At 40.8% G+C, this 20,703-nt stretch overlaps 1 protein-coding gene across 2 annotated transcripts; it reads left to right on the forward strand.

Annotated features, from left to right (window-relative positions):
- Positions 1-6,253: 6,253 nt before the first annotated feature.
- On the forward strand, positions 6,254-9,916 carry cxcl14 (chemokine (C-X-C motif) ligand 14). Of its 2 annotated transcripts, none has more exons than XM_020526572.2 (4): positions 6,254-6,625; positions 6,978-7,083; positions 7,222-7,335; positions 9,195-9,916. In XM_020526572.2, exons 1-4 carry the CDS (start codon positions 6,559-6,561, stop codon positions 9,208-9,210), a joined length of 303 nt encoding a protein of 100 aa, XP_020382161.1. In that variant the 5' UTR covers positions 6,254-6,558; the 3' UTR covers positions 9,211-9,916. The 2 variants fall into 2 exon arrangements, with proteins under 2 accessions (XP_020382161.1, XP_020382162.1); XM_020526573.2 differs by lacking the exon at positions 6,254-6,625 and adding an exon at positions 6,728-6,844.
- Positions 9,917-20,703: the final 10,787 nt, after the last annotated feature.

Below are 20,703 nucleotides of genomic sequence, written 5' to 3' on the forward strand. Positions count from 1 at the left end.
CATCTGCAGTTCCTACTATCTCTGAAACAGTTGTATTTCAGTTCTCTCCAGTCTGAGAATTTAATACAATAGATCTTTTTTGTAATTGTGATTGTTTTCTGAAAACTAAAAGATTTTGGAGATTTCTGAGTGTCTTTTCATTGCACGGTAGGAAGTACGTGATGTTTTAAATTATCGTTAAATTACAAACATGTTATGTCCACTTCACAGAAACATGGTGGAACAAAAGGAGAATTGTTATTCTAAAGAGTTCTTTCAACAGACAATAATCAGTCAATGAAACTGCATAACAATCCAGAACAATGCTGGATTTGTTATCTCGTTTTATTTGCTCCAGTGAAAATTCACACATGAAGTTGGGAGTACTGAAGTTGTGCATCAGCAACATGGAAAAGCTTAGTCCGTTCTCCTGAAGCTGCAAAGGGTTGAATTACCTACGGATTCAGAAACAAAATAATAGGAAGGCATAAATAATTATTCTCAAGTTTAAACTAAATTGAATTTCCTCTAGAGGCCCGAACCTCCCAGATGGAAAATAGAATTTGCTTTGACATATTAAAACTACCTGTTGACAAGTGGAGATGCAGGGATATACGGAGATACTGGCGATGATCCATCTCCCCAGCAAGTGTTTTGCGGTCATTGGTAAAACAATAGAAAGTGTGGGGTAGGGAGAGAAATCGGTGGAAAAGTCGATAATGAATGGGCAGGGTGGGTAGAGTAGGACATAAGAAAAATGCTTCGGTGGAAACATTTGCAAATTATCATCTCCTTGGAGAGGGAAAGTTACCACCACTGGGGTGGTTTGAAAGATACTTCAGTGAAAAGTTGAAAATGTATATTAATGTAGAGGGGTAATTGGAAAAATACTTGGGGAGGTTGGGAGAAATATGGAAGCCTAGTCCAGTTGGGAGTAAGAAGAAACCACACCAGTGAAGGCTGAAAACTACCTCAGCAGAAATATTGTAAGATACTTGAGCAGGCATGAGGTAAGGAAACAACTGGAGTCAGTGAAGCAGTGATGGAGTGGCACACGAGTGGAATGAGGGCTCCAGTTTTCCAAAAACATTTTTTGATGTCTCACCAATTACAGAAGCTCAAGTTTTTTACTGTTCAAAGACCCATCTATTTTATAAGATAAATTTTACATCACTAAAAAAGGTTATGACGTTTTTGGGAAACAAATAGTCACCTAGTTGGGCAAAATTACTTCATTTCAGAGCATGCCTTGAATTGGGCAGTGGGTGAAATTGCATGGCTTCATCCAGATTGCAATTGTAACTGCTAGATACATTGCAGAAACCTCATTTATGTATTTAAATTAAGTTTTGCTAAAGTTATAGCAGTGAAGTTCCAAGAAGTTCACTTACTAGGTTTGTTCCTAACAAAACAAAATTATGGTATTGCTCACATTTGTTAAGCTTGATATTCAGAACCCTTATTAGAGTACCACCTAAAGTTACAGATATTGATGTGCATGTGACCTGTATGTATAGCACTATAAGGACATCGGAAATAGGAGGAAGAATAAACAATACAACCCCTCGAATCTGCTCCACCAATCTTTAACTTCAATTCCACTTTCCCACTCAAGTCTGATATCTCCTGATTCTCTTCATTCCAAGATCTGGATTTTGTCAGCTCCATGAAGATGCCTGTTGAAGGCACTGGGGACAACAGGATGATAGAGGCTAGACACATCAATTTAGATCCCCAGCACATAACTTCCTCCAGGCAAGTTCTCTAGCAACATGCTGTGACTGATATCAGAATGATCTGTCCCAAAATCAATGCAGGGATGCAATGAAGCAACCCTAGTAACAACTCGTCCAGTGAAGGGTTTTCCCATCCATGCCAATATCCCTATCAGCTATGGGCCTCTTAATTCATGAAACTATGTAGGCAGCTGAGGATGCCTCCATGCTGAATTGCCTTCATGCTCATTTTTCTTAGCAGTGGCCAATTTTCCTGGTAGGCCTGAAGACCTGAAATCATTACAGGCCCTTTTATTCGGCCTCAAGTCTTACAACTCTGCCTGTCATCATTAATAGGACGAGTGCAGAGGTGGACAATCAGGAGGACACAGCCTGAAGGATTGTGCCAGTGAGTAAACTGCTTACATGACTGGTTCATATGGGCCTATCATCAGGTTCCCACTGCCCACCAGAAAATTTAGTCCCAAGAATCTATTGATCCCAGCATTGAATATTTGCAATGGCTAAGCCACCATTATCTTCCAGTTATAGTCCAACAAGTTCATTTGAAAACACAAGCTTTTGGAGTCTTACACCTGAAGAAGGAGTAAGACTCTGAAAGCTTGTGTTTTCAAATAAACCTGTTGGACTGTAACCTGGTGTTGTGTGATTTCTGACCTTTTCCACCCCAGTCTAACACCAGCACCTCCACATCGGAATCTTGTACAGTAGACAATTTCAAAGATTTGTAACCCTTTATATGAAGAAATTTCACAACTCAATTGTAAGTAGATGAAATCCTTAGCATGAAACTATTCCCTCAGTTCTAGACTCTCCAGTCTACAAAAAGAGCCTCTCAGCATCTGTCCTGAAATATCTTGTATGTTTCAATGAGATCACTTCTTATTTCTCTAGAGTCTAGGCCCAATAAGGCTTTATAGGCCACCTCTTTCATCTCAAGGTTAAACCTGGTGAACCTGCATTAACCCAGGTCTAATGCAAATACCTGCTCACACCACATAGTACTCCAGGTACGGCATCACCAAAGCCTTAGAAATTTGCAACAAAATGCCTTTACGTATATTCCAACCTCTTGCAACAAAGGCAAGTGTACCATTTGACATCTTAATTGCTTGTTACAGTATCACATAAAGTTTTCAAATATTGTGTGCAAGCATACTCAAATCCCTCCAAACACCAACATCTAGTATGTTCAGACTACTGAAAAGCATTTTGTTTTTTCTATTTTTCCTACCAATGTCGATGAACATACCATGTTAAATCAGGACATTTTGAAATGGGATATTGTGAGTGATCTCCCACTGTAATAATTATTTGGGTAGATTAATCCAGGTCGGGGTGTTGGATACATGCAAGCTTGAACGGAGTCTAGGGAGATTGTCAGGTTGAAAGGGTGCCTGCTGGGGTTTCTGGGGGTCCTCAATGGTGTCAGGTATCCATGGGGACTCTGCTGGGAGGTCATGCTGGGGAAGGGAGGTCTGATCTGCAGTAGGGTTGGAACTGAGTGTCAATGAGGATTGGAGGGTGATCAGTGGTGAGATGGTGTGGAAAGTCAATTTAATAGGTAATCAGAAGTTAGAACAATTTTCCCTGGTTAACTATGCATGTAAATAAGTCAGAGTTGGAAATATTTTCAGACAGTTCCAGGAACATGGTAATTGTTCATCCAAAGTTTTAGCTCCTAGCTAATTTCCACAGAGTCAGCTGTGTCAGGACCTTTGCATAGTTCCAAAACCAAGTTCCTGTCAACATTGCTACAATGACAATATTCCAATCAGAGATCTGGGCCCATACTGCCTCGGTATGGTCTTTTTGCTTGTGTAAAAATGTAAATTTCAGCTGCTACTATTTCATATTCTTATTTAGTTTTCAATGATATTTGCATGTTTAAACTGAATTCACAATAGCCAGGTTCATGGCTCCTCCTGAAGCAGAGATGTTGCCATATATTCAGTGAACTAGGAGCAGAACTCTCTCGCTCTCACAAAAATAGATTCAACCTCACACCACTTGGCCTCTTTGGCTTTAATTGCCCAAAGAATTATTCTGAGCATGTGCTGTATTTAGCATTATTATCTCAGCAGGTAGTAATGCTGGACTGGTCAGATCCTAGAACGAAAGCTGACTTGACAGATTATATATGCCATTTCTGTAGTTGGTGACCATGAAGATTAGTCATTGAAACACATGCACACACGGTTGTGTATATCCTTTAACAACAGGTGATAAGTTTACTACACAAAAAGAAAAGAATCAAACAAACCTCTATGACAGAAATATCTTAACACAAATAACAAAACAAAGTTTCAACCTGTTTCCTAAAATTATCCTTTTACAGATACTCAATTGCAGAGAAAGTTCGCTCTTTTTTCAACACATTAAGTTTTAACTGACTCCTCCCAGGTTCCTTTCTTGGATAGCACAGACAATCTCACTATTTCTTTCCAAATCCATTGGCACAAACCTTTCATATTTCTGAAGGCCTTAATTTTCACAGTTCTAACAACTTGAAAACTTCTTTACAAACTCTCCCAGCTTGGAAGCTCCACAAACTAGCAACCCTTTGCTGATTCCCTGAATAAAAGGATAAACTGTTCTACTTTCTGAACTAAGCTCTTGTGTTTTCTGAACTCAGACCTTGAACGTTCTGTTCTGGAGTAAAAACAAAACCATTGGCTTTTTGGTCTGTAGTAAACTTAGTAATATCATCTATTAACATGGCAGGGATCCTCCCAGGCACTTGACTGCAGTCAGAGATAGTAGGAACTGCAGATGCTGGAGAATCCGAGACAACAAGGTGCAGGGCTGGATGAACACAGCAGGCCAAGCAGCATCATAGGAGCAGAGAGGCTGACGTTTCGGGCCTAGACCCTTCATCAGAAAAGGGGGAGGGGAAGGGGGTTTTGAAATAAATAGGGAGAGAGTGGGAGGCGGATAGAAGAGGGATAGAGGAGAGGATAGGTGGAGAGGAAACAAACAGGTCAAAGAGGCGGGGATGGAGCCAGTAAAGGTGAGTGTAAGTAGGGAGTTAGGAAGGGGATAGGTCAGTCCAGGGAGGACGGACAGGTCAAGGGGGCGGGATGAGGTTGGTCGGTAGGAGATGGAGGTGCGGCTTGAGGTGGGAGGAGGGGATAGGTGGGAGGAAGAACAGGTTAGGGAGGCAGGGATGAGCTGGACTGGTTTTGGGATGCGGTAGGGGGAGGGGAGATTTTGAAACTTGTGAAATCCACATTGATACCATTGGGCTGCAGGGTTCCCAAGCGGAATATGAGTTGCTGTTCCTGCAACTTTCGGGTGGCATCGTTGTGGCACTGCAGGAGGCCCAGGATGGACATGTCGTCTGAGGAATGGGAGGGGGAGTTGAAATGGTTCGCGACTGGGAGGTGCAGTTGTTTGTTGCGAACCGAGCGTAGGTGTTCTGCAAAGCGGTCCCCGAGTCTCCTTGACTGCAGTCATGTGCTTTATTGGAATTAATTAACTGAGGTCACTAGCTTTCTGACTGGTTTTCTAAATGAAACCTTCATGGAACTGACCCGCATCTTTTATTTTGAAATGCAAATCCCAAAGCATAAAACATAATACACAGTCATCACAATAGTCCAACTATTTCCAGGCTAAAAAAGCAATCAGAGTCCTTGATTGGTGATTTTAGTCCCAGATAACTGTAGTAAGCAGTTACTTTGGGCATCCAACAACAGATTCCATTCAGGTTATTGGGGCCATAAGGCTGCTGCCCCCTTTTGAGGCATTAACATCAAAACCAAGCACAAGAAGTTATAACTGCCCACTATTTTATACCTCTGGTGACCATGTGACCACTGACTATAATGTCCTTTCCAGAAGATCATCTGCTGTTCTTACGCAGTCTGACCTACATGTGGTCGCCCCTTAACTGCCCTCTGGGCAATTAGGGATGGGCAATAAATGCTGTTCATTTATTGAGTGATGCACACATCACGAATGAATTTTAAAAATCATAATATCACACAACAAATAAAGCAGAGAATGATTTGACCCACCATTTATGAACGTAAAAACATACCAATTAGGATGAGCAGGTCATTCACCCCCTCAAGCATGCTACACCATTCGATAAGGTCACGACTGACCTGATTCTGACCTCAACTTCGCTTTCCTGCCTAGTCCTGATATCCTGTGATTCTTTTCCCAGCTCCTTGACACAGCTAGCATTTCCCCATAGCCCTGCAACTGTATCCTTTTCAAATATATATCATGCATGTCTCATTCCCTTAGAAAGTTACTTCTTTACACAGAATACTGACAACCTGCCCAGGAGTAGGAGGTCAATGCTCGCATTGTGTTTCTTGTTGGTTAAGAACCCTCCAGTTAGTCTCGCCCTCCTGATATTTTCACCATTCCTTTTGCTTATTTTTTTTTAGTGGTGCAAGCCAATTTGGAAAACGTGCCCTCCCATGTGCTTGCAGCGGGGCTGTTGGGGAGAGGGTGAGGGGTGCAGGGAGAGGAATCTGAGGATTTTTAAGACCGGCGGTGGATACCTGCTGCCCTGAGTTGGGCTGGGCTCCCTGCACCTGCTTCCCCGTCCGTCCACAGACACACTCCTCCCACACTGCCGCCTGCTCGGCCCCATCCCCACTCCACCGTCCTCACCATTTGGTCATATCTATGATTCGCGGAATTGTTATGCATAATAATTAGGCTTTATTATAAACCGGAGCGGATCGAGCGGCTGCGCTCAGACAGTGTGTGTAGTGGAGTCTCGGTCTGTGAGCTCGGAGCCCAGACCCATTGCGTGCGTGTGTGTGTGGGTGGGGGGGAACCTGTTGACCGTAGAGACTCTACAGATCACTGCCAGCCCACCACCATGAGGGGGTTGGTCGCAGCTACTCTCCTCCTGCTGCTCGTCGTTATATGCTGCGTTGATGTCGAAGGTAAAGTGGCGAAAGCCGGCTTGTCTCTTCCTGTTTACCGAGCTGCTTACAGTTCCTCTCAGGAATTACGTTCTCCCTGCTCAAAGTTACAGACCACGAAGAGAATAATTTGAGCGTGGTTGGTAAATGATTTCCTTTAAACTCATTCATGTTGACACTTGCCTGCAGGAAACCCATCGGTTCAGATGCAGAGATTCATTCCCAGATGTATTTTAAACGGTACTTTTTTTTTTGGAAACGTTTTTAAGTACAGATGTTAAGCCCTTGGTAAATACTGATAGGTCACTGCCTGCCTTGTCGTTGGCGTTTTCTCCTGGGTTTTCAATGAGATTTCTTTTTGCTTTTCTCGCAGCTTACAAATGTAAGTGCAGCCGGAAAAGTCCGAAGATCAGCTATAAGGACGTGAGGAAAGTGGAATCTAAACCACGTTACCCCTACTGCAAAGAAAAAATGATCTTGTGAGTCCGGAAATCTCCTGCTGTTAGCGCTGGTGTTAACTGTTTCAGAAAGTACATATGGCAGAAAGAGTGTTTGACTCATTTCTGCCATATGGTGTGCCGTGTCATTGCCTCTCCTAACGCTTTCTTTCTTCGCAGTGTCACCATGGCAAAAGGAGCTCGATTCAAGGGTCGCCAGTACTGTTTACACCCCAAACTTCCGACCACCAGGCATCTGCTCAAACGGTACAAAACCTGGAGGGAAGATCTTCGGTGAGTTATTCTCTCTGAGTACTTCGCTGTCAGTTCTTAGAAAAAAAAACTTTCTGCAACTTTAGATGGAAACAGAAGTTTCCGTTCCAAACGGGATTGCTGCTCACCGTTACAGAGTGGCGTCTGAAAGTTCTCAAAGGTTTGATGTTTCTGCTGTTTACATAATGATGGCACTGGGGGATTCGTATACGGTCTCTTGATTTTCATTTGATCTTTTTGTATTCTGGATTTTGCGGTATGTTTCCCGGCGAGATTCTCAGAGCGACAAATTTCACCCTTTTCCTCACCTTTATCCACTCCCCCCAGGATTTCTGCGAAAGTTTAAACGGTTAACAGGAAACTGGCTAACTTTAGGCAGTAGTTGCCTCCGACTGGTTTTGTGGCGAATTCATAGCGCATTTGCTAAGTACTTACACTAAATGTGGGCTCAGAGTAACATTCTTAATCAGGATTCGGTTCGTTATAAATTCCATGGGAAACTCCGAGAAACAGCAGCTCGCCTTTTGAAATTGACATAGAGTTGTTCAATGCTGTTGGCTTTGAGTTTAAGTATAACTACGAAATTTGGCTCCTCTGTAGACGGAGGGTAATCTGAGCATCACCCTTTAGGTTGTGCAGTCTTTCAGTCTGTGAAAAAAAAGCAAGTGGATTTGGGGGCCAATGTGTTTTGCTACAAGCTAATCTGGTGACCGGAGTATGAGATGATGTTTGGCACATTTTCTTCCCGTAAAATGATGTTAGATGTGTGCACATATCCAGACCCCAGTGGTGACTCTGCATTCTTTCTCCCTTTCCATTCACCACTACTGAACAGCCAAACCACCTGTTGGCTTTCAACAACGGAGGTTGCTGGAAAAGCTAAGTAGGTCTGGCAGCATTTGTGGAGAGAAAACAGAGTTACCGTTTCAGGTCCAGTGACCCCTCCTCAGAACCTGCTGGTAGTACGCTGCAGCTGGCAGCCTCAGACCAGTGTTGATGAAGATAATGGGTAGAGTGCAGCAGAAGACATCCATATAGCTGACTGTCAACCAGTTGTAAAGGGACTTGATGCTGGAACGTGGCAGAACGCCGCTGTTCCATCGGGGACAGCAAAGACCAAATGGCAGCAACTTCTTTTCCACGCGTGGAGACTTCTAATGGTGCTTCTCCTGGGGCTGGGTACCGCACATTTACGGCGATTCAACCCCCCTAAACAAAACTCAGTATAATTGCAGAATAACAGTGGATTTTTTTTTAAATTATTGTAAATCATGACTAGCGGAGTCTTAGAACACAATGGATTTGCCTTGTACACCTTTAGAGAGTGAGACGCACCCTTTAAGGTGTATTATGGCGGGGGGAGACCCTCATGTGACGCACTGGTAGTGAACCTACCCCTGGACCAGGGGGTCCAGGTTCAAGACTCACCTGCACCAGAGGTGTGTAATAACATCTCTCTGAAAAGGTTGCAGAATCATAGAATCGCTACAGTGTGGAAGCAGGCCTATCGGCCCATCGAGTTCACACCGACACTCCGAAAAGCGTCCCAACCATACCCAACCCCCTACCTTATCCCTGTAACCCTGCATTTCCCATGGCTAATCCATCTAACCTGCGCCTGTTTGGACTGAATCCATTTTTTTTTAAAAAATGGTGTATTGAGATATTCGGCAAGGAGATTGGAACTGATCCTATGAATTTTTCAGCCCACGACTGCACATACTCGATTACCTAAATACTTAAGGAAAAGGCCCTTCTTAATTGTTTATATGATTTGGTGTTTTTGTTGATTTACAGTACACTCTATTAGAAACGGATACAGCCTTAGCTAAATGAATGTTTTTTTTTCTTTTATTTAACGAACTTATTCTCTCTTGCAGGGTTTATGTGGAGTAAATTTCTCTCCTTTTCCTAAGTAAACTACGAAAGTCTGATTAAAGGATCTCCGTCTCCAGCACAATGAGCCCTTCTCTCTGTTTCTCTCACACACACATACACAATGGTCAGTCACAGCAGCAGGCTCACATTGACAGAATGGTTTGCGAACTCTTGTCACACAGCTTCGTGCTCCAATCTGCAGACTCTTCTCGTCTCTGAATGTGTGGGTACAAATACATGATTAAAAACAAACGACTTTCTTTATTGAATATTGACGTAATTTGATATTTTTTGGATTTCATTGCCCGGTTTATTGTAATATTTAAAGGACCTCTTGCGACTTCAAACCACTTGTGCTGGAACAATTCCCTTTCATTTGAACACCGAGAGCGCGTCTTAAGGGGACTGTCGTGAATTAAACGAAGAAAATGATTTAAGAAAACACTATATTCTGCTTTTGTCTCTTGGGGGAAGTTGTTGGGGGTGGGTGAAATCAGTACTCTGTTAGAAGCAATACTAAACAATGGGTTGGCTCATAGAAAGCGGTGAAGTTATAGTCGTGGTTCCAGCTGCGCTTTGCTTATTATCTGTATTACTGCCAAATTGTATTCATAATCGCAATCTACAGTGTACTTACTGTCTGTAAATATAGCAGCGTTGACACTTTGTAATCATGGTTCGAATAAAATTTGGAGTATTTTCAAATAAAATTTAAGAAACTGCAGACAAGTTTTACATCTAGTTCGGAGGAAACTGCAAGTGATTTGCATTTCTGGTTATTTTGTACGTACTGTGCTGAGAACGCACGAGTGTAATAAACGTTCATGTTTAAAGTTAACTCAACGGCTCATTTCAGAAGGTAATCAGTTTTTTTTTCGATTTTCAAGACCAACGCAAGTTACAGCCTTTACCGCGAATAATTACTAAGTGAACTGGAGTAGGTGTAAAATGGTGCATTCCTTTACCTCCTAGAGGCATTTACCTGCAGCTGTAATTGGGTGTGAGTGCTCGCCTGTGTAATTTGTTCGAAGGTGCTGAAAGATTTATTTGTCCCAAGAGAGCCACCACCACCCACCGCCCCCCCAACACCACCACCCCACACACACACACAGAGACACACACACACAAAGCAACACGAGAAAAGATGAAAAATTGATGGGAAAAATTGCACGTTGATCAAAAATGCAGTCTTCACATCCTGGTCAATTAAAGCGGTGTTCCCAAGCTGTACTACTCTCATACATACATCAAATATTTGCACTGGCAGCTTTTAGGAGAAAAAACATCGCACCTGCCAGTTATTCCCTAAAGTTCAATTTCATTGGATCAACGTTTTCGTACATTACAACAGTGACTGCATTTCAAAAGTCGTCCTCCTCATTGTGTTTGACAGCTTGCGTGGCGCCGTTGACAAGGTTCATTGTCAAAATCTCAGAAGTACTTCATTGGCTGCACAATCCTCTAGTTCAATTTTATTTTTTTTGTTTTAGAGATAATTCTAAAGCCTTGGTTCCTTTAAATAATAAAAAAATATTTTATTTAGCTTTACGTAATAGCATTTGTTCAATCGGAAATCACAGAAAGTGGAATTCAAACAAATAATTAGAGGTCAAAAAGCATTCTACCGATTCTCAATTTTGATTTTTTGAGACATTTGTCAGTAAGTAGGGTGAAACTGGCAAAGGACCCAAGTAATTAAAATAATTGTCAAAATAACCAGAGGAAAAGTTATTTTTATGCACCAGTTTGTTGGACTGTGGTATATGCTACTTGAAAAGTGCAAAAAGTCTTATTAGTAATTTGTCACGGGAATTTAATATAACTTGATGAAAAAAATTGCAACGTTATGGCAAAAAAAATGATTAGGAGTGGCATTAAATAGCTTTTCAAGAAACTGGTAAATTTCCAACAGCTGGATAGTTGTGTTCCATGCAGTATGATTCTATGATTCTGATTAGAGTTTATTGGGCCCATTGTGTTATTTGACTCTTTAAAAGAGCTACCCAATTAGTCCAACTTCCCAGGTTTTCATCACAAACATACAGATTGTTCTTCAAGTCTGAGTTCAAACACCCTTTGACTATTACCACAGAATTAGCTACTCGTTCCAAACCTTAACAACTGGGTGAAGAAATCTCTCCTCACTTTCCCCTGGGTTCTTTTGTTAATTATTAGAAATCTTTGACCCCTGGTTAACAACTTACTCATTAGAGAAAATAAATTCTCAATTCTTGCACATTTTAAATCCCTTATTATTTTGAATTGCTCTGTTAGGTAGTTTTAAATGTTCTTTGCTTTGAGGAGAACAATTCCAACTTCTCCAATCTTTCTAATTAACTGAATTTTGTATCCCTGGTATAACCCTGGTAAACAATCACTACTTTTCTCCGGACCTTGACACCCTTCCCCAAGTGGCAGTCTTGAATTATATACAATATCCCTGTCTAAGGCTTAATTCATCTAAGAGTTTAGCCTCGCTGTATGCTTTCTGTATTCAATGTTCCTATTTATAAAAAGAAATATCCCTTAGAATTGTTGAACTGCTTACTAATTTGCCATGATACTTTCAAGGATTTATGAACACTAATCCCCAATCCCTTTATTCATAGACCCCCTCAAAATAGTTAATTTTACCTTATATTTCCTGCCTTGTTTTCAGTGAATCACCTCATGTTTATTTACCTTAAATTGCGCTGGGCATTTAGTCTTCAAATGAGCATATTTTCCCCTGTGAAATCTATTCTGCAACCATCCTATTTATTACTTTGTCAAAGTTTGTGTCATCCACAAATTTTAAATTGGACTCCCTATACCCAAGTTAATTGTTTATAACAATAAAAATAAGTTCCTAGTTCGGGGGTCAAACTTATTCAAATTTTGTCAACCCGATAAACCTTTATCACTTTAAGATAATTACACATTGAGTATGCAGTATGTGTATCCCAATAATAGCAAAAGCAGCAACCTGGGCCTTTCACTATAACATCACTGTTAGATTTTTTTTACATTCAAAAGAAGACTCTTGAACAAGCAGTTCAGTGTGTTATGTAAACCAAAGTCAGAGGACAAAATCAAGCCATAATCCTGAGGAATACTGCAGCTTCATATGAATCAGTTAAATGAGGAAGCCAAACCAAGTCAGCTCCAACCATTCAAAAGCCTATGAAAATGGGGCAAAAGCAGGAAAACAACACAACAGCCATTTTAAAGTATTCACTTCATGCACCTGAGCAATACTACAGACAGAAAATGGGCTAAGCAGGAGAAAAGAATGTTTTCAATGCACGAAGGCAGGATACTTCACAGTGGAACTAAAGGGAAAATATAAGCAAGTCTCAAAAATGGACAATTCAATATATTGGAATTGAAAAAAAAGTAGTAAAAACAGATTTTTTTATGGGAAGCCAAAGAATAAAAAGATTCTAATCAGTCACATAAGAAGAAAGAGTCTTCGAGACAGAATTCGAGCTAGACACTGGTGCAGCTGTTACAGTTTTGGCAAACTATTTACAATGGCTCGAATTCATGGATGCCCAACCATCAAAAATTAATCTAGAAGGTCCAAGGAGCAGAAATCAGACTACATCACTACCATACCCAGCTACTACATTTGACAGAACAACAGGGCCCTCAGTGTAATAAAGAATGAAATAATGTCATCTTGACTAGAAATGCATATATACACTGGTCTTCTAGCATGAGTAGGCAATGTCCTACAGCAAGAGAATGAGTGGAAGTTTGTAGGGCTTTCAGCGACATGAGTTATGCAAAGATGCATGGCAATATCTCATGACATGTGTGTCAAGGCCCACCTCAATGTCAAGCAAATCTCACTCCATTTCTTATGCTGTTGACAAATGGCAGAATGAGTGTCTCACGAAGCAATGGTGAGTTGACATAACATGGTAAGATGGATCCAGAAACAGATGTGAGGGACAACGTAGGGGCAGCATAAGTAGTTAATGCCATCATCTTGTTAAAGCATTCCAGGAGAAGTCACTAGGTTTCGCATTGGAAATCCCTCTAAAAAACTCAATGCAACTCTGACTTAGCCAAAAAAAACATAACATTCAAACCCATGGGACAAAATTCTATTGAAAATTCCCAAACAGGAATATCATATTACATTGCTCCAAGATGCTAAATTAAAAAATTTCTGGATATCGTCAACCAGGCAGAGAAGTTTTATCCAAACTTGGTCATAGAACTTTTGAGGGATCATTGGAAGAAAGATCAACAGTGGTTTTCAAGTATTGAACAAAGCATAGTGTTTCAGAGCTAAATGAGAAATTAACTTCTTCAGGCATGCTGGGCATTATAAACCCAGGTTGCCAGGTGGCAGTTTATCCTCACCAATCAAAAGAGCAGTACTCTTTCAGGTCTGGGATGATAGTAATAGGAAGCAAATCTACTTTATTTCCATTGTATTAACTAGAACAAAATACTATTATGCATTAGCAGTAATGTGGAGCTTGTGAGTGCTTTTCAGTCCATATGATAGGATTGAAATTTCAAACTGAGACAGATTAATATTTACTCAATTGGATTCCAAATGATATTCAGGATATTTCCAGAGGCTTGCACTTAAACTGATTATCCAACTGTGTATATACCAGGAAAAAACCCATATCACAGCTGACACACTGCCTAGGGCTACCTAGAAACAAAAGATTTAATGCTCATTTTGGACATAGAAGCATGGATATTGGTCATAGCATGTTATTCACCAAGTTTGTAAAGGAACTGCAAGAAATCAGTGAAGCACTAAAGGCAGATTTAAAATGTATCTAGATCAGCTAATTTTGCAAAAATGTTGATCGGAATACTGAGTGAACAATCAGTTCTTACAGAAGAATGATAACCAGAGGAAATATTTACCGATGGCAAATGATCATTTAGACTTTATCACAGCCTAGTAACAGGGGAGGCTATGAGGGAAGAAAAATAATGATGGTTACTTGGGAAGAGTCAAAATTCCAGCACAAAGGCCTGTATGGTGGCAAGAAATTTCAAAAGTAGTTGAAGATTTTGTATGTCCTGTCATTTTGTGCAATCAGCAGCCATAGACAAATGGAAACATTATTTTCCTGTCTCCCAAACAGGTCAAGGATCTTTTAAACTTTCAATGGAATGCATAATTAATTATTGTAAGTTATTATTCCAGGTGTCTGAAATTTACCAGACTTCACTATAACAGTGGAGACAGTGATCAAAACATTGAAGAAAATCTTTTCCACACACAGGTTCCCAGATGAGATTGTTTCAGATAACTACGATGACTTGTGATTGATCATTTTAAGAGAGTCTCAACAGAATCCAGAATTAATTACACCATTAGTTCTCCTCTTCATCCACAGTTTAAGATAGAAGCCAAGATTGGGATTCAGCTTTACTGAATTACAGAGTAACACCCTTGGGTAACAGACAATCACTGACAGAGTTACTTATGGGTGGTCTGTTGAAATACAAATTCTATTAAGACAGCAAAACTCAAACCAAATCTTATACCCAAGGGCCCAAGAAAATAAGATTAATTAAGACTGCCCAAAAGAGAAAACAGAAAAACTGGTATAATTCCAGGAATGGACCAAAGATTTTATCAGCTTCAGTACCAAACTACCAGATATAGATCAGAAATAAGAAGTCAGAGATGGAAAGTCAGAAAGCACAGCAATTACATCCTATATTGTTTGAATTCTGGTAGGAACATTCAGAAAGAAAATAAAGACATTAATGGTCCTCCAGATAACAAGAATATACAAGTGTGATCATTACTTTGGCACAATGAGAAAAGAACTATATTGATTAACTTGCAGAATTGTAATTGTGTTACAGAAATGATTGAATGCATTCATGCTAGATCAACAGTGACAAGAATATCATCAGGATGAGCTTTAAAACTATCACAGAGACTTGACCTTTGTCATTTGGATTTTGGGAACTGGGGCAGGAGAGATGGTAAGAATGTAAATAGTTTAAGGAAACTGTCAGCTAGCATTAATCTAAGTGTTGAAAGAAACTTGGGAGGAGATGTAGTGTAATGAAAATGATTATGATAGAAGATACTGATTTAACACGGTGTAGAGCTGGATGAACACTGCAGGCCAAGCAACATCAGAGGAGCAGGAAAGCTGATGTTTCGGGACTAGACCCTTTTTCAGAAAAAGAGACCCAAAATGTCAGCTTTCCTGCTCCTCTGATGCTGCTTGGCCAGTTGTGTTCATCCAGCTCTACACCTTGTTATCTCAGATTCTCCAGCATCGGCAGTTCCTACTATCATGATAGAAGATGCTGATGTGTATCAAGATGCAATCGTAACATCAGCAGTTGTGTTCAAGAGTCTGTGAAGACAGTATGGATTCTGTACAAGTGAGTAATGTACTTACAGAGAACAGTATTATATAGCATAGTATAAATAAAAGAGTTTGCAGTAACCTACCAGAGTCAGACAGCAGTCACTCATTCGTAAGTGGAAATTATTACAGGCCAGACGTATGAGAAGTGATTAGGATTACCATCTCTCTGAGTTGCAGATTGAATCTTGAGTAACAACCCTGGTGACAACACAAACCAATTGCCAAAAAGGAATTTTAAATGATAGTAAATAAAAACCAAAAGAACTGCGGCTGCTGTAAATCGGGAGCAAAAACAAAGTTGCTGGAAAAGCCCAGCAGGTCTGGCAGCATCTGTGAAGGAAAAAAACAGAGTTAATGTTTCGGGTCTGGTGACCCTTCCTCAAAACTGAGCTGCGGAAGGGTCACCGGACCCGAAATGTTAACTCTGTTTTTTCCTTCACAAATGCTGCCAGACCTGCTGGGCTTTTCCAGCAACTTTGTTTTTATTCCTTGTTTTAAACAATAGTGTTGTGGACATTGTGAAATGAATCAATGCTGATGGCATAAATATTAGCATGCTCATACTTTTCTGACTGAATAGATATAATAGTTAAAAAGGAATTATTGTACAAAAAAATGAAAAATTACACTGCCATGGCAGAGGAATAAAAATCTGTCTTAGCATTTTATAAACTGGGTTATATTAGGTCTATTGCTAAGACAGAGTATCAACAATTTGCTCATTCAAGTCAAACAAAACACGTTGAGTAAATAAAAGATGTTTTTGGAAGTAGATTTCTGCCTTTTGCCAAGGAATAATTTACATTGTCTAAAAAAGCATTCTTTTTCTGAACCTGTGCCTTTCTCTGTTTAAACACTGTGGCCATTTAATTCTTTTTAACATCATGCCAATGTGAAAATCACTTAAGGTGCTATTCTCATAATGTAAATTGTCCATTTTAATGTATTTTTTTTCTGACGCAGGAAAATATTTTACCATCTTTGATCTGTGGTTGAAATCTGCACTCTATTTCCAGTACTCAACCATGGCCAAGATGTTTTGATTGGCAAGATTTCCCTTCCACCTAAAGAATAGGTAGTGAATGCATTTCCACTGATCCCTGCAGCCATTTAACACTCCACAGAGGTTAACTGACTTGAAATGATATTTCCACACCCCTCCAAAGCCCCAATCAACTTGAGAGGACAGCTCACCACGTTGAACTGCCAGCGAAGTAGCACCAGAAACTGCAGTGGACAGGACCGGGATTACAAACCGTATCCATAATTAAATCTCAGGACTACTGTGGGGTGTCTAAGGGCACAGATGGCAGCTGAGGCTCAGGATGGAGGGGAGCATGGGGGAACTGATAGGGTTGATAGAGAGACTAGTGGGTGGTGCAACCATTTGGGGGCTGATTTTGTGGTGAGCCTGAAGTTGAAAGAAGGTCATTGATCAAGGCACCCAACCCACCAAACTCCATTCCCACCTGACACCTGAACACAGTCATTTTGCAGCCACCCCACGCCCCGAGCCCCTCTCACCAGCCTCAATAATTAAGCCAAGTTGGAAACAGCATTCAAGTGACAATTAATTAACTGTCCACTTAGGACTTTAACTGGGAAAAGAGCTAGGCCCGAGCTCTCCCACAATAAAATTGCAGGTCAGAGTGGGTGGGAGGCTGTACACCCAGTGGGTGGAGCAATGTAAAATTCTGTCCGTTTTTTTTTCAATACAAGTCATACCTAACAAAAAATCAAGTTTATCATTATTTGAGCCCATTCAGCACAGTCACAGAATATCACTGCATGAGATGCTTTGGATGGTTTCTCGGGCAAACCATTTTCAGCTGCTTCGTTAACAACCTTCTGCCCAACATCAGATCAGGACTGGAATGATCACTGTTGACTTGACAGAACTCTTTGTATCTTCTGAGATACAGAAGCAATCCATGCTTTCATGTATCAAGGACTGGACAAGATTTAGACTTTGGTTGGTAGGGGAAAATAATATTTGCCCAATAAGTGCTAGGCAATGACCTTCTCCAACAAAAGAGTATGTAATCATCAACTGCTAATATTTATTGGCATTAATATCACCAAATCATGCACCATCAAAATTCTAGGATTGCAATGGACCAGAGACTTAATGTCATGAGCAATATGCATACTATGGCTGCAAGAGCAAGCCAGAGGCTGGGAATTCTATTGCAAGTCACGCACACCTCCAGACCTCCCAGAACCCATCCACCCCACCTTTGCCAGGCACAAGTCAAGAATGTGGTGGAATACTCCACATTCATCTGGATAAATATAGCTTCAGCAACATTCAACAAGCTCAGTGTTATCCAAGACAAAGCAGGCTGCTTGATCAGGACCCCAAAACCTTTAAAAGTTCATTCCAACCGTCACAGTGCACTTTCTGTGTACTATACAAGATGCTCAATAGCGACTTGCCAAGACTACTTTGCTAGGTCCTTGTAAACTTACAACCATTACTACCTAGAACAGGAAGAAATCAGTGACCTTAATCACAAGAAAAGCTATTTTTACATTTTCCCAAAATGCAATCTCTTAAAGCTACAACCCTGTTACACAAATCCCAAAGTAGCAAATATTTTTGTATCTTTTGTTCTTTAAAAATCTTATTGTATGCATTTTGTTGTCTATTTATCATTTTAGTATTTTTGAAACTAATAGCAATATAATCATTTCTAAAGCAGAAATAAATAAGATTGAAGGTACATATTATAGAAACATAGAAGCTCAGAGTAGAAGTAGGCCATTTGGCTTTTCAAGCCTGCTCCAAAATTCTACGTGATTATGGTGGATCCTCTATCTCTATGTTGTATTCCTGCATTCTCTCCATACCGAGTGAAGCCCCTAATATCTAAAAATGTATCAATCTCCTTCAATATACTCAGTGAGTGAGCTTCTACATCCTTCTGAGGTACTGAATTTCACAGGTTCACCACCTTTTCAGTGAAGAAATGTTTTCTCATTTGAATGCTAAATGGCTTACTCTGTATCCTGAGATTTCAGCTCCTGGTTTTGAACTCCCCAGCCTGGGGAAACAACCTCCCTGTGTATCGTCTGCATAGACCTTTTAGAATTTTAAACATTTCAATCAAACCCCCTCTCATTCTTCTTGGCCCTAGTGAATACAGGCCCAGTCGGACCAATCTCATCTTATAGGACTGTCCTGTCATCTACAGTATCAGCCTAAAGATCATGTGTAGCACTCCCTCTATGCAATACTCCAGTTGTGGCCTTACCAAGGCTGCACATGATTACAGATTGAAGGCCAAAATGCCATTTGCCTTCCTAATCTTTTGCTGCTTGCTATATTGAACTGGCTAAAAATATGCAAAAAAAGATAATGCTGAAAATAAGTGTTGGGCGTACACTTATTTACAGTAATGTGAAGATGAATGCAAAAAATAGGAAATGAAGAAATAACTTCAATTTTAATGCAATACCTGTTGTTGAGTTTCTTTGGCAAGTTCTTTTGTTTCTGGATACTAAACTATCATTTCACATTTCAGACAGGATGTAATTTTTTTTCATTTTTCTCAATTAGTTTCTCAATTTGTTTTTCATGAAATTTATTCTGGAAAACACTTAGCTGCACAGATAAGCAGGTCTGAATGTGAGTAACATACCATGTTCATATCACAGCATGTTATTTTAAGCATCTGGCAAAAATTGCAAGCTTCAAACAATCATTCAAAGTCCTAATGAACCATCTGCACCTCCAAAAGTGACATCTGAAGGACAACGGCTGCAAAGTTACTAGTCGTTGTGCTACATTGTAAAGGAAAAAAAATGCCAGCTCAGATTAATGTATGATACACTAAACAGGAACAAAGTGAGGAAGAACATTCAGACATTGATGATTGTGTGATGATGTTGACTAGCAGCACCAGCAGCAAGACACTCAAACTGTCAAATGAGAGCAACTGAGAACAGCATGTATCTCTCCCAGTGGGTATACAACTACCAGGTCAGGATGTCAGACTTCCAAAGCATAACATTGAGGTTCGAAATTTCAGCCTTGTACACTCTGATTAATGTCGAAGATGGTGTCAGCTTAGTAGGTAGTGTTTGGACTCGTCAAAGTCCGTCCTCTCCAGGCCAGTGACATCTTTTTCTGTATTTCTTTTTCATCATTTTTCTTTTCGTCTTCCTGTCTTCGTCATCTTTAAGACCAGAGTAGTGTTGGCACAGCGGTGGCTGCAGTGTTGGCAGCATGGACTGGGACTCCTGGCGGCAGCGTGGTGCCCGCAGCATGCACTCTCTGTGGCGTTAGGCCTGAGGCCTGGACTTCCAGCGGTTTTAGGCCCAGAACCTGGACTCCTAGTGACGGCGGTGCCTGGAGAAGGGACTCCTGGCGGTGGTAGGCCCAGATGCTGGATTTTTGGCAGTGGCATTGGTTGTAGCGATGCCCAGAATGGTGACTCCCGGTGGCATTAGGCCTGGAGCCTGGACTCCCAAAGATGGTGGTGGCTGGAACGGGGACTCCTGGTGATGGTAGGTCCAGAGACTGTATTTTCGGCAGTGGCACCGGTGGTAGCGGTGCCTGGAATGGGGACTCCTGGCGGCAGTAGGCTCGGAGCCTGGACTTTTGGCAATGACGGTGGTGGTGCCTGCAGCGTGGACTCCTGGTGGTGGAGGTTTGTGGTTACGGGATTCTTCCAGAGGAACGGCCACTCTGTTATTCCAAGCCTTACGTATGCAATAGAAAATATATTGAAGCAAGACTGACTACAACTTTCACTGACTCAAGGCACTAAGTAATATTTCTCTATTTGTGGAATCTGATTAACATGGCCAAGTTCTTTTGTTTGTACTAAGAGTTGCTCAGTGCCTTCAATCTAATAATTTATCATTACCTCGAATGTTAAGCTATGTATGACAGGTGAACTGCAGCAAACCAAATGCAATGTTGAAACTTCTATAGGATACACTGTTCCAGTCAATGCTTCAAAAAGATAGGCTGCTGAAGGAAAAGTCAAAGTTTATAGAAGACAAACAGTAACTGCAATGAACTCCAGAATGTCTGGTGTTTCATTTTGGAACCAACGCAGATACCTAGCTGACAGACATAAATTATCTTGTCTTATTTTTGAGTTTTCTGTCTGAAGCAGATCTTTGGCAATTATTTTCTGAACCAAAA

The sequence above is a fragment of the Rhincodon typus genome, chromosome 12, assembly GCF_021869965.1.
Source record: "Rhincodon typus isolate 14 chromosome 12, sRhiTyp1.1, whole genome shotgun sequence".
In the NCBI taxonomy this organism is placed as follows: Eukaryota; Metazoa; Chordata; class Chondrichthyes; order Orectolobiformes; family Rhincodontidae; genus Rhincodon; species Rhincodon typus.

Coding starts and splice junctions, on each gene's coding strand:
- cxcl14 (XM_020526572.2), top strand. CDS start 6,559: ATGAGGGGGTTGGTCGCAGCTACTCTCCTCCTGCTGCTCGTCGTTATA. Junction 6,626..6,977: donor ATGCTGCGTTGATGTCGAAG/GTAAAGTGGCGA, acceptor CTTTTCTCGCAG/CTTACAAATGTAAGTGCAGC. Junction 7,084..7,221: donor TGCAAAGAAAAAATGATCTT/GTGAGTCCGGAA, acceptor CTTTCTTCGCAG/TGTCACCATGGCAAAAGGAG.